The sequence below is a fragment of the Aristolochia californica genome, unplaced genomic scaffold (assembly GCF_029961685.1).
Source record: "Aristolochia californica isolate CCGP_79_NKW_82.1479 unplaced genomic scaffold, dmAriCali1.0.hap1 SCAF_1, whole genome shotgun sequence".
Taxonomy (NCBI): domain Eukaryota; kingdom Viridiplantae; phylum Streptophyta; class Magnoliopsida; order Piperales; family Aristolochiaceae; genus Aristolochia; species Aristolochia californica.
In genome coordinates, this window is record NW_027181770.1 from 1879185 (window position 1) to 1892469 (window position 13285).

Below are 13285 nucleotides of genomic sequence, written 5' to 3' on the forward strand. Positions count from 1 at the left end.
GAATATAATAAATAAATAAATATATTATTTTATTAATAAGCTAAGATAAATTATTAATAACATATATATTAATTAAAACAAAAAAAATGCTTGAAAATGAACCGAGTTCGTGCCTTTAAAATTAAAATTATCAACTTACTGCAATTGTTAGGAAGAAGCAGTCTAGTAACTGCCGACTTACCAAAGGATGGGACTCTAGGAAAGGAAGTATGAAGGAAATGCAGGGGAACCCTTAAAGAAGTAAAACAGATCAAAGAGAACTGGATGCAGCATCAGGTCTGGCCGCCGTAGCTAAGACAAGGGTAGCAAATGGAAAATCCAGAACAGTGATGGTTAGGCTAGAGCGATACAGTCTGTAGGCCATAACATATGACAACAGCAAATGAGTCGGAAGATGCTAACTGTCACCTACTTCACCTGGTCTTAACACATGAAAATAGTTGATTTATTGACAAATATATATCACTGGAGATGGTTATCATTTATTATCAAATTGGCAGTACAAGAAGCTGGAAGCTCACAGGGGGACGGACGTTTAAGTCAGCACAGCCGAACAAGTCTGTTCAAATAAGTCTCAAACTTCAGGAAAATAAAGAAAAAACAAAAGAGAATGACACGAATTGTGGGAGAAGAGATCCCTTGCCCTCCGAGTACAATAAACTTTTCTGTGCATCGAAGTGATACTACTCTTCTCTAGGTAAAAGAGAAGTGTAAATATTCCTACTGGTATTGCTTTTCAAGACTCGCAGCTGACGGAATCCTCTGTGATTTCAAGCCTAGGGATTCCTAGTACTTTTGATCTTGTCAGCATTTTTTTTTTCTATGTAGTCTTTGATCCGTTTGTTCAATGCCACGGCGTACACAGGAAGTTTGTCCAAATTTGGCTCCTCCCCAAGAGCAGAGTAGAGGTCTTCGTCCACAGTCAAATGCTTGCTGAACGTTTCCCACCATTTGTTGCCTTCTTTCTTGTACTCTTCTGATAAGCTCTTATATCTTTTAACTTCTTCGTCCAAATCTTCTGATAACATAGCATAGGCAACCGCCTGCATCATCAGGCAATGTGTCATGAATTTTCATTTTACAAGATAAAGAGCTCTGAAAGTTGAGTTTCACTGTTTCACCTTCAATAGGGGACGAGCATCTGAGGGGCCAACCTCGCCAACGGCGCAGAGCTTATTAGCTTCTTCATACCTCCCCTGAAATAAGAAAACGTAACGAAGCTCATTCTTTATGTATGATCAGTTTTTCTGGATATATGTTGAAGGGGATTGATGATTTGTGAAATAACTTGCCTGATAGATTAGCGTTTCGACAAGCAACGTCTGCAGCGGGTACTTATCTTCACTGAAGTCGCACCACACCCGAAGCATCCGCTCTGCTTCGTCCAGCTTCCCACTCTTGATAAGCTGCACTGCGATTTTCTGCATGCAGCCACAAAACCAGAATTTAGATATATGCGTGGACCGCATTACATTCCATTAACACAAAAGGTCTCGGTTGTGTGGCCAGAGGAGGGAAATGGCGTACCCTGATTTGTGGCACCTGCGATAGATACATTCTATTGTCAATTAGAGAAACTCGCAAAGGTTGATTGAGAAAATCCTCCTCCTTGAACAACCTCTTGTAGGTGGCCACTGGAGTCGTCGGATTGGTGAAGCTTAGTTCATTGCCACCTCCTATAACCAAATCTTGTATCTGCATCAGGTATTTGAAAAAAAAAAAAAAAAGCAACATAACCAGGTTAACAACAAACATACCGCTGCTTTGTTGGTTCTTTACAATCAGGCTTCTCGTTGGTCTCGGCAACGACGGCCCGTTGCCCCTTTGAATATGCGAAGGGCTTCGGAAACCAATGGTTTTACTGACTTGAAATGGTTTCATGCCTGAGCCAGTGATGAGACTCGGGGCTTGGAGACCATGGTGGGTCTGAATCGAGCAAACTGGAGCCGCCATCCTTTCGTCACAAAGCGAGTAAATTTGGCACTGGTTGAAGTCGATCGGTTGCCCTGTGATCTGAGAGAGACGCGGTTGAAGGGGTTTTTAAACGATGAGAGACAGAATAAAGAACAAAGTACCCGCAACATCTAGCATCGTTTTGCTCTTATTGGAAGTAAAGCATGTGTTCCTGCGTCACATGACCATGTCTCCTCTCTGAATGGAATTTTTCTCTAGAATCGGATTTTCGGTTGCTCTGCGGCTAAAGTAGACACCACCAAATAATTTACCAACTCGTTGGATTTGCTGATTTTGGTAGCATTACCATGTCTCCTCTCTGAATGGAATTTTTCTCTAGAATCTTCTTGCAGTCTTCGACTCTCCTTTAATTGAACTGAACTTTTAGTTCCTTTTCTTAGCTGGTAAATAGTTTCAAGTGCTTTAACGAAGAGAAGAGACTGCTTTTGTGCTTGCTTTCCTATCGAATTTCACCGGATTCTGATTGGTTTGTCTTCATGAAGTGTACTAGCGTGCAATAGCTTTTCTTTTTTGTTTAGTTTATATGTTATGGTACTCACATGTGAGCCTCCATGGAGGGCCTACATGTGAGGGGGGAGGATTAAAGAATGGTCCCACAGATATTAGTGAGAACAAATATGTTGAGTTATTAGTTGGGAAAGGAGTTTCCTAAGATGACTAGTCATTTTGGGATAGGTCTTGGAACTAACTTCACACTCTCTTGTAGTAATACACCTGACAACTTATTTTAATGAAGACCCATTAGGGGCATGTCATAGGCATAAAAGGAAGTGTTTTAATGTATGTCATATGTATAGAAATTCATAGTGGTGGGTCTCACCAAAGGCCTTTTCACAATAGTGGTAGACGCAGCCAATCACCTGAAAGGGTATTAAGATTATGAAATGTTGGTCATTCATATAACTTTGTGCTTGTATACGTTGAGGATATCACACTATACTCCTCTAAGAAATGGAATTTGTGAAAAGAAATTGTTGGCCAACATTGTTTAAATAATCTTAAGAAGCGCTAAGTAGTCACAAGGGAGAAACAACTTAGTTGTTAGAATCATCGGCAAACAATTTCATTAAATTCTAAAAAGTAGCCCTCAGGGGATTCATCCGAAAAATTGGAAAGAGAAAAGGCAAAGCTTGATGGTTCTTGTAGCATCGATTAACCAAAGATTGTAGATGAACTAGTATTTTCTACCCATTTTCTAACTTTAGCTCTCTCTTTTTGACACCTTTGTATGTTCATTAAATTCTTTGAATGTTAAAGAGTGTTTAGTCGCCTCTCGATCAAGCTCATTTGCAATGAGGCCTGACCCTCCTCTTATTCTTCTTTGAATCTCAGTAAACATTTTTCACCTCTCCCTCGCTTATGTATCTCCCACCATCAAGTTGGTCTCAGCCTACAAAAATATGTCAATCAAAATGTTTTGGATGGGGAAATATTAACCTCTCATAAAGAAATGGTCTCTCATAGAGACACGAAGAATGATCTTCAACTTCTTTTGAACGGTTGATGAAGGAGTTACAACTCTCTCGGTAGTCTGGTAGTGGATGACAAGACACGAAGCTACAAATAACTTTGATGGGAGCTTGGCTAAAGAATATCTACGTTTTTTTGGTCTCCAATCTCGGTTACTTAAACCCTTCAGTTTTACACCATCTCTGTGAGTGATCAGAGGGCGGAAGTTCCAAATCAGATTGCGAGAAAGTCTTGTTTTTTTTTTTTTTATCAAAGTGGGAATCTAATTGCATGGAGGGAGGTATGATTTCTGGGTTTTTTCGTTTATGTTTTGTACAATGAATTTCATGTTGTTTGAAATTCAATTAAGTATTACAGTTGGTATCAAAGCAGATACCTCTACTTGCGTATTAATTCCTTTGAACGAGTTTCGCTCTTGCTCTCTTTTTGGAGCATCAATTTTTGACAAATGCCAATGATTGTTGAAAAGACGTCGTTGAGCACCGTCTGGTGATGGATAGGGCCAGCGCCGACTTCGTAAGGAACGCCGGTGCCAGGCAATCTCTGTGCGCTCACCACGCGTGACGGTCGACAGCTATCACATCGGCGAAATGTGTAGGAGTTGGCATCGACGATCATTCCGAAAGGTTCGCTGGTGTATTAGGGACCACCCACAAACCTTAGTTTCTGTGTTCAGCAGGAGGTTGAAGACGATCTCCAATGCGCAGAAATATCTGATGAAAATCATAAGGTTTTTTGGTAAATAAGTCCGAGTTGTTTCGGGTTGAGTCGCTTGTGACTCGCCGTTCCAACTAGGCAACAAAGTTGTAGGCCGAGCCAACTCAATGTAAATAAAAAAAATAAAAAAACCAGCGGTTCGGGTTGAGTTGGCTCGCCCGTTCCAAGTCGCTGAAGCGAGTTGCCCAAGTGAGAACCGAGCCGACTCGATTCTCAAAAACATTTTTTTTGTGCCAGCGGGGATTCAAACCCAAGTGTTGGAAAATTTTGGCACCGAAACTAGCGCTAATGACCATTAAGCCCGACTGGCTTTATGTGTCAAATATGTTGTATTTTATAGAATTATTTCCTGTAATGATTTTTTATTCGTTTTGACATATACTTAAATGCATGAAATTAAAGTTATGCATAATTTTATAGTTTTTAATTATGCTTATATTATGAGAATATTTTGTGCATAATGATAACTTGTTAATATTAGTTAAAATTATGCAATTCATACTTTACTCATGTTAATTTGGCATTTATGTGATTTAATGTCTAATGATCCATATAATTTTAATTAATTCGAGAGTAGCCACAACATCTTTAATTTAATAAAAATTATATATTATGATGGATTTGGATCACATAAAGAATATTAGGCATTAATTGTGACTAATTTTACTTAATATAATAAATTTTATTCCACCTGAATTTTTATTATATTTGAGTTTATTAGTTAGGATAAAATATCAAGTTATTCATAATTTACCCACAGGAATTATGAATTCATAAATGGTTTGATACTTTTATCTTAAACTTTAATTATAAATAAAATTTAGACATTAATTGTAATTAATTATACTTATATAATAAATTTTATCCCATAAAATTTAGACATTAATTGTAATTAATTATACTTGAATTAAAAGTATTTAAGCCCACAATCATTTTTTTTGTCAATAGATTCAATTTTTAAGCATGACTTACATTGGTAAAACATGATATTTTATTTAGGCGTCAGTTTTAACATAAACATGTAATTTGTAATTTTATGCAGTTGTACAACCTGCAAATTTCTCTGATATTCGTTGTGATATCCCTAAACTTAAGGGCGATAACTATAAGGTCTGGAACGAGAGAATTCTTCTTCATTTAGGGTGGATGGACATAGACTATGTTATTAGGAAAGATGAACTGCCAACAATTACTAATACCAGAATTGGAGTTAAATTACGCTTTATGGATGATGGGAGCGATCTAATCGCCTCAGCATGGTGTTCATTAAGACTATAATTTCTGCTGGTATTCATGGTTCTGTTGATCAACATGAAAAGGTCAAAGATTTGTTGAAAGCCATTGATGAATAATTTGTCACTTCAGACAAGGCACTAGCAAGCACCCTAAGCATGAAGCTCTCCTCCCTAAGGCTCACTAGTATGAGAGGTGTGCGCGACCACATCATGCCAATCTCCACCTCATGTGATAGATTGGTTTTTGTTTATAGTACCCTTAAAGTACAAACTGGTGTTGAACAACCAATTATTGAAGTTCTACAAGCTGCTGACGACATTTCAGTACATCAGGTAGTTCAAGAGTTGCCAAGTGCTTTTGAGCAACTGGTTGAACGACATACTTCTTAGGAATATGATGATATAACATTAAGAAGATCTACTAGACCAAAGAGATCAGCAATTTTTAATGATTATGTTGTGTATCTACAAGAATTTGACTACAAGATTGGAGCTGAAAATTATCCCAAGTTCTTTTCACAATCCATGAATTGCAAAAATCAGAATTTTGGTACAATGCCATGAAGGAAGAGATGAATTCTATGAAGAGTAACGGAGTCTAGGATCTTGTTGAGTTGTGTAATGAATTTAAAGCCATTGGATGTAAATGAGTCTTTAAGACAAAGAAAGACTCATTGGGCAACATTGAGAGATACAAGACAAGACTCGTTACTAAGGGATCCACTCAAAAAGAATGAATCGATTAGACTAAGACTTTTTCTCTTGTATCTAAGAAAGATTCCTTACGTGTTATTTTGGCATTAGTAGCCCGTTTTGACTTAGAGTTACAACAAATGGATGTAAAAATGACATTTCTCAATGGAGATCTAGGGGAGAAAGTTTACATGAAACAACCTGAAGGATTCCCCTCTAGTGTGGTGAGCAATTGGTTTGCAAGCTCAAAAAATTCATATATGGATTAAAACAAGCATCTCGCCAATGGTATTTGAAATTCCATAATGTAATTTCTTCATTCGATTTTGTATAAAACATTATGGATCAATGTATATACCAGAAGGTCAGTGGGAGTAAAATCCGTTTTCTTTTTTATATGTGGATGACATTTTGCTAGCAACCAATGATAAGGGTTTTTTGCATTAGGTGAAAGAATTTCTCTCTAAAATTTTTTATACGAAGGATATGGGTAAGGCATCTTATGTCATTGGCATAAAGATTCATAAAGACAGATTTCAAGGTATCTTAGGTCTGTCTCAGAAAACCTATATTAATAAAATTTTAGAGAGATTTCAAGGTATCTTAGATCTGTCTCAGGAAACTTGTATTAATAAAATTTTAGAGAGATTTCAGATGAAGAATTGTTCACCAAGTGTAACCCCTATTGTGAAGGGTAATAGGTTCAATTTAAACCAATGCCCGAAGAAAAACCTTGAAACAGAACAAATGAAGGACATTCTATATGCTTCTACAATTGGAAGCCTAATGTATGTTTAAGTTTGCACAAGACCTGACATTGCATTTGTTGTAGGAATGTTGGGACGATATCAGAGTGATCCAGGGTTAAACCACTGGAGAGCTACAAAGAAAGTAATGAGGTACCTTCAAAGAAGACTACATGCTGATGTATAGACAGACGGACAATTTAGAAGTAATTGGTTACTCAGATTCTGACTTTGTTCGCTGTATTGATTCACGCAAATCAATATCAGGATATATTTTCTTGATGGCCAGTGGAGCTATATCATGGAAAAGTGTCAAACAGACTTTGACTGCCACGTTCACTATGGAAGCCGTGTTAGTTTCCTGTTTTGAGGCTACTTCACATGGTGTATGGCTGTTTTTATCTGTTGTTTTTATGGCCAAGAACAACAATATGGAAGTCGAAGTAAACACATTGACATAAAGTATTTGGCCATAAGAGAACGTGTTAAAAAAAATGAAGTTATCATTGAGCACATAAACACTAAATTAATGATAGCTGATCTTTTGACTAAGGGCATGCCACCGTTTAAATTCAAGGATCATGTCGTGAATATGGGACTTGGTTCCATTATGTAATTTTTTATCGTATGAAAAATGTTATTTTAGTGAAATTCTTAATTATTGTGATATTTTTTCTCATTTTTATGTGCACCTTAATTTTTTAGAAAATTCATCTATGTTAGACCAAGAATAAACATAGGGTTTATTCATTAAGAAATTGTTGCTACATAAAATAAATAAATGCATAGTAATACATGGAAGGTAATACATATAAGTAGATGACTTGTCACCATGATTTATGTATTTAATACTTAAATACAGATTATCGATGAGTTTAAGATTATATTAGAAGTATGGACCTAGTAGGAGAATGTTAACCGTTTCTCATAGAGACACGAAGAATGGTCCTCAACTTCTTTTTAACGGTTGATGGAGTTACAACTCCCTCGGTAGTCTAGTAGTGGATGACGAGACATGAAGCCACGAATTGCTTTGATGGGTGCTTGGCTAAAGAATATCTATGGTTTTTTGGTCCCCAATCTTGATTACTTAAACCCTCAGTTTTACACTATCTCTGAGAGTGATCGCAGGGTGAAAGTTCCAAATCAGATTGCGAGAAAGTCTTCATTTTTTTTTTTTATCAAAATCGGAATCTGATCGCACGGAGGGAGATATGATTTATGGGTTTTTCCGTTTAAGTTTTGTACAATGAATTTTCATGCTGTTTGAAATTCAATTAAGTATTACAGGAAAGGTATAAGTAAGGAAGGTAGCTGTCTAACAGGTAGAGTGAAGGCCTTGCATCAGTTGTCCTCTTCTCCGGCTCTGTAAAGTTCTTCTCAAAATCATTTCACATCCTTTTGGCCTTCCAATAATTCTCCTTGCATGAACACATTTGCGAAATTAATTTCTAATAGAGCAAACCACCCAGTTAGATCGAATTCATCTTCGAATATTCTGAACCCGAATCTACATATAATCTAACCGGTAGATAGGCATTTCCACCAAGAGCCACGATCAAGGTGGCGCTTTCTGATTTCTGCTTTGACGTACATCTGCTGTAACGTTTTAGCGATTTTGTCTCTCTTCAGATTCATTTCTAGCTTTCACACAATTTTCTGCAAGTTGATAAATACAAAACTTATCAACTCAGATACAAAACATGAAGCGAAATTTTTGCGGTCATGACTAATCCAAAATGGGAAGATGATGGGCATCTGTGTTTGGCTCTAGATAAGTAAAGAAAGCTTCGCGACAGTATTGACATGAATTCAGGCTCCAACAAAATTCAACTGCAACTGGTGTTGAAGTCTGTTGAAGCCCCCTAGTCTTGCGCAATATCGGAACAAGATCTATGCAGTTTATAATTAACACGGGACGTTGGATGTGGAACGAAGCTCTTCGTTGCCAAACAGGACGAACGAACAACAGATTTGACACGAAAATTTCTGCTAGTAAGCATAAAGAGGAATAAAACAAAGATAACTCAACCTGCAACTCATACGGATCGAAAATTTCTTGCTTCAAAGCTGTTGAAATTCACTCTCAACAGTTTCCAGTAATTTTTTATCCAATCGAGCTTTCTTAGCATCCAGCAAGCTCTCCAAAGCCTTCTTAGCGCTCCTAAGGGAAGCCAATGATAATGATCTCATGGACAAGCTCCTCTCCTACTGGAAAAGCTGGAAAGCCAAAATCGGAGAGCAGGTCCTCCCACTTAAGCACATTGCCCCAAGTATGCCAACCAAAAACACAATCGCTCCCACCCCGTGACTCCCTTTGTTCTCATCTTCATCATCCTTGTTATCTGAACAATGTTAGGAAACAAATGACGGCATCAGGCTTGAGTGGAGACAACTGATTGGACAGTTTTTGGGGGCAACTTGAGAGGGAACACTAAGGAGCTCCGGTGGACGCCGAAATTGCGGCTTTGACTGATGAACGTGAATTTGTTTCAGACAAAGAAGGGGCGGTTTTCACTATTTAACAAATACTTTTTTACCAAGGAAGAGAGGAATCGTGGGGCTCAACCATCTTTCTCTTTTCTTCACTTTCGTTTTCTTCGTTTCTTTCTTAGTTTTTCATTTTCAAAGCAAGCATCCTGCGTTTCTCGCTATAAGTAAAAGGAAAAAGAGAAATCTCAGATCATTATCAAACCAATAATGTCTGATAATACATCTGGGGAAGGGAATTTTGGTTACAATCGACATTTTGTAATCACAAAATGACTCAGAAGCAAATTACTCTTGTGAATGAACCAATGCACAAGCAAGGCACGCTACTGTATGAAAAGCATAGAAATGAGTCATCTGTGGCAAGTGGAAGACAGTGTAGAACAGTTCCCCATGAAGCCAAATCGAATCCACGTTAAGGGAATTCGTAGCTGTTAATCGGGTGTCTTGAATCCGATTATACGACCCCGTACCCGATTATGGACCCGCGTATTTTACCCGATTAAATCATTTAATCGGGATCTCACTGGGGGATTTTGGGGTGTTGAGACTTACGGGAAGGGAGTTTTTCGTCGGGGAAGAAGGTTGTCGTCGGGAGGAAGAGGGTCTTTCTGGGAAGAGGTGGGAAGAGGCTTCATTGGGGAAAATCGGTTTCGGTTTTGTATGCATGGAGCCACAAAGCTCTTCTTCGCTCGACTTAGGCTGTTGCCGAACCACGTAACCCTTGTCTCTTTTCATTTGTGATTTATTTACTGTTTTCCGCACTTATTTATATTTTATCTCTTTGATTATATGCTTCGTGGTTTGGAATATACTCTTGGATTAAGGTTTATTATATTCGGATTTAGCCCCTAGTTATAACAGTAGCGAATTCGGATTGGTTACGGATTCATTAGGATCCGTAGCCTACAGACTAAGTATCGGAAGGAACGGCTGCAAGTGGAGAAGACGGAAATAAAATTAGAAGTTTCCGTCTTCCTCGGTGTAACACCTCCTACTCCGTCTCGATTAATAAAACAAAAAACCAGGTGCCTCTATAGAGCAAACCTAAGGCTTCGGTAGAAATTTTAATGAAGAAAAAAAAAACAATTTCTCTTAGTAATTTCCTCTTCCTCACACTTTATCTTATCTCTTCCGTTTCAAATTTAGCAATCTGAAGATGTTTTTAAAAATTTCATGCAATTGTTGACAACTGAACTGCAGAAATGCTAATTACAGGAAGTAAAATGATGAGGTTCAGAAGAATATTTAAAAATGATTGGAGTTAAAATATAAAAAGAGAGGATATGCTCAGTCGAATGCATATCCGAGTGTGTTCTAGAGTTCTTCCGAGCACCAAATATAACATATAAACAAGGAACTTTTATTTACTGCAGATTCGAGTCCATTTCGATCAGTTCAAAAGGATTCCTCATATAGTTGAAGAAAGCAAAAAAAGTAACAAAAAGTTCACTTTAATTCTGAAACAAAATTCTCATCAGAAATTGTATCTTATTAGCAGCTGAATCATCGTTCCCTCGGACTGGTTCAAGAAACCAGAAACAAAGATTGTCTGGTTACGGATTAATTCGTACTTGTTTAATTACTCGATCACCTACTGGTAGTTGGTAATACGCGGGTAAATAAAAAATTGACAATGTAATTCATAAAATCAAAATTAAATTACAGTTTTCATTTGAAGAAACTCAGATTCAATGACGCTACAATGGGTTCGGCACAGATTCCAGATTAAACTTAACAGTGTTCGTTGTCTAAGACGAAAAGCAAAATGAATATTTCCTGAATTAAAAATGCCTCCATTATTTTCCACCGCACAGTTTTCCTAACTGGGATTCAATTGTTGGACCACACGGTTCGTCCCGATCACTAAGCTGTATTAATCTCACGCTTCAAGTACTCCACAATTTCCAGGAATTGTTCTTTCGTCGGAACTTTCCAATGATCCTCCACCATGGGAGGCCCTGAGACTTCACCGCAATCCATGGGAGGCCCTGAGACTTCACCGAAATCCGTCTGAGGCCCTGAGACCGATAGAGATACAGATACAAAGAGTTTGAAACAAAGTCAAAACTCAAACATGATTGTCACAGACTCAAATTGTCAACTGTAAAGAGTTGTAAAATCTACGAATTGTTGCAATTTTATAAATACCTAGCAGATTTTCACCGCGAATTTTGTATATTTCCCTTATTTTAACATAATTCTTCCAGCTTGCCATGGCCTCAGGACTGGCTCCTTCACTAACCGCTCGCGCAACAGCCTGCAACAGCAGCGACGAAGAATTCTTTAATTCTAATTAGACTATTGGATAAATTCTGCAACATCGGAAATTTCGTGTTAGAGGCACTTCACCAGTAACAAGTGCGGCCTAGCATCATCAGGAAGCAACATTTTTTCAATATCTAATAAATTCTTCCTCTGCGGAAAAGAGTTCTGCACAACGGAGCGTCAGTTGATAGTAGAAAATGAACCAACGACCATCGGGATGGCAAAACCACGATCAACAGGGAAGAGCAAGAGAAGAGCTACAATTACTTGGTAAATAAGCATTTCTGCCTTCAGCAAGCTTGCTTCGTAAGCATCTTCACCGCCCAACTTTTTACTAATTCTCTCCAACTTTTTTATTGCCTCAGCTTCCTTGCCTGCCATTTCCAGTTTGCGTGCAGCTCTCTGCAACACAATAAACACAAGAACGGAAGACGTTATTGCTTCCTGCTGGAGAACTTCCCCTTCTTGGTGTAAAACTAAACACAAAACAATGATTCGACTGTCAGTCAGCCAACCCAGATATGAGCAGAATGTTTTTAAAGCGGAAGCATATACACCTGAAGAGCTGAACATGATTGTAGTCGTTGCTTAATTAGCTAGTATAAAATTACAACTTCTTGTCTCACCGTAATTAGATTATCAAGTTACAAAATCCTGCAGCACAAGTGAGAGAGCACGAATAGGCAGGCGATCATGACCCAGGTTTTGGAGTTAGAAAGCAAGTAGAAATACCTAAGTTTCATGGTATAAAGGTAGGAGTATCGATTAAAACAAACCCTTAAATCTTCCCAGTCGATGCGGGTTTTGGCCAAACCCTCGTTGAACTCCTTCCGAGCAATCTTCAAAAAATTAGAATCACGATAAGCCTTCTCGGCGTCCTCAAGTACCTGTTTTTCCATATTCGGACCCCAGAGTGCTGCCAGATACAACGAACGAAGAGACGGTTTCCTATACCCTAGAAGTTTCGCCAAAAATGATTTTTTCTTGGAACTTTGGGACATCGCGTCTACAAGGGAGTCCGGAAGCGGGACGGGACTCGCCGGAGTGGTGTCATCAGGCCGCTGCTGGCAGCTGACTACATACAACGGCTTGGGGGGGAAACTGGGACTCCGTCTGGCATCCAAGTGAAGGCTAGGGAAGGCCATCGGGCAACGGTGGTAGCCCAGAGTGTGGCCTGTGGAGATGGGTATGGTAAGACAGAAGACTGGTTTGAGGTAGAGGTGATGGCGGAGGTTAAGCGTTGCCTCCATGGCCCGATAACAAATTCAAATCTGAACCCCTTCAAGGTTGAAGTCGACATGGGTGGTTTCTGTAGGTATATAAATATGAGTGTGAAGTGAGAAGGAATAAAGAAATTGCTTCTTCTGAGTGAACAAGGATCTTCTCGTAGGGACCATTGTCAGTTTCTCTTTACTTTAATCAACCGTAAGCAAGGAATAGAATGTCTTCAAAGGATTTGTGGCCTGCAATCGAGCAAGTTCTTCAAATTAAACAGTAAGGGGGTGGCAAATGGGAGTCTTAATAGAGTTGAGATTAGCTAAAACAAAAGTGAAACTTGTTATGCAAGGCTACTCCAAAGAATCATTTCATTTGAGACAACTCTACTTACAAAAACTCAAAGGTGGAAAAGACATCTCTACTACCAAACTCAAATGATCAAAAAAATATTTATGGAGAATAAATCTTTAATAG

General features: G+C 38.4%; 2 protein-coding genes across 3 annotated transcripts; both read right to left on the reverse strand.

Moving 5' to 3' along the window:
- Nucleotides 1-462: 462 nt before the first annotated feature.
- LOC137960668 (uncharacterized) lies at nucleotides 463-1993 on the reverse strand. The gene is made up of 5 exons (XM_068808303.1): nucleotides 1758-1993; nucleotides 1528-1676; nucleotides 1293-1421; nucleotides 1122-1196; nucleotides 463-1043 (listed from the first exon to the last, which is right to left on the reverse strand). Exons 1-5 carry the CDS (start codon nucleotides 1951-1953, stop codon nucleotides 777-779), a joined length of 816 nt encoding a protein of 271 aa, XP_068664404.1. The 5' UTR covers nucleotides 1954-1993; the 3' UTR covers nucleotides 463-776.
- Nucleotides 1994-11009: 9016 nt separating this feature from the next.
- LOC137961181 (uncharacterized) lies at nucleotides 11010-12861 on the reverse strand. 2 transcript variants are annotated; one of them, XM_068808355.1, is made up of 5 exons: nucleotides 12481-12861; nucleotides 11861-11995; nucleotides 11678-11758; nucleotides 11477-11585; nucleotides 11010-11346 (listed from the first exon to the last, which is right to left on the reverse strand). In XM_068808355.1, exons 1-5 carry the CDS (start codon nucleotides 12841-12843, stop codon nucleotides 11192-11194), a joined length of 843 nt encoding a protein of 280 aa, XP_068664456.1. In that variant the 5' UTR covers nucleotides 12844-12861; the 3' UTR covers nucleotides 11010-11191. The 2 variants fall into 2 exon arrangements, with proteins under 2 accessions (XP_068664456.1, XP_068664455.1); XM_068808354.1 differs by having other exon boundaries at nucleotides 12370-12861.
- Between the last annotated feature and the right edge of the window lie 424 nt (nucleotides 12862-13285).

Coding starts and splice junctions, on each gene's coding strand:
- LOC137961181 (XM_068808354.1), bottom strand. CDS start 12,843: ATGGAGGCAACGCTTAACCTCCGCCATCACCTCTACCTCAAACCAGTC. Junction 11,586..11,677: donor CTAGGCCGCACTTGTTACTG/GTGAAGTGCCTC, acceptor CTGCTGTTGCAG/GCTGTTGCGCGAGCGGTTAG. Junction 11,347..11,476: donor TCGCGGTGAAAATCTGCTAG/GTATTTATAAAA, acceptor TATCGGTCTCAG/GGCCTCAGACGGATTTCGGT.
- LOC137960668 (XM_068808303.1), bottom strand. CDS start 1,953: ATGGCGGCTCCAGTTTGCTCGATTCAGACCCACCATGGTCTCCAAGCC. Junction 1,677..1,757: donor AAAGAACCAACAAAGCAGCG/GTATGTTTGTTG, acceptor ATTTGGTTATAG/GAGGTGGCAATGAACTAAGC. Junction 1,044..1,121: donor ATGCTCGTCCCCTATTGAAG/GTGAAACAGTGA, acceptor CTGATGATGCAG/GCGGTTGCCTATGCTATGTT.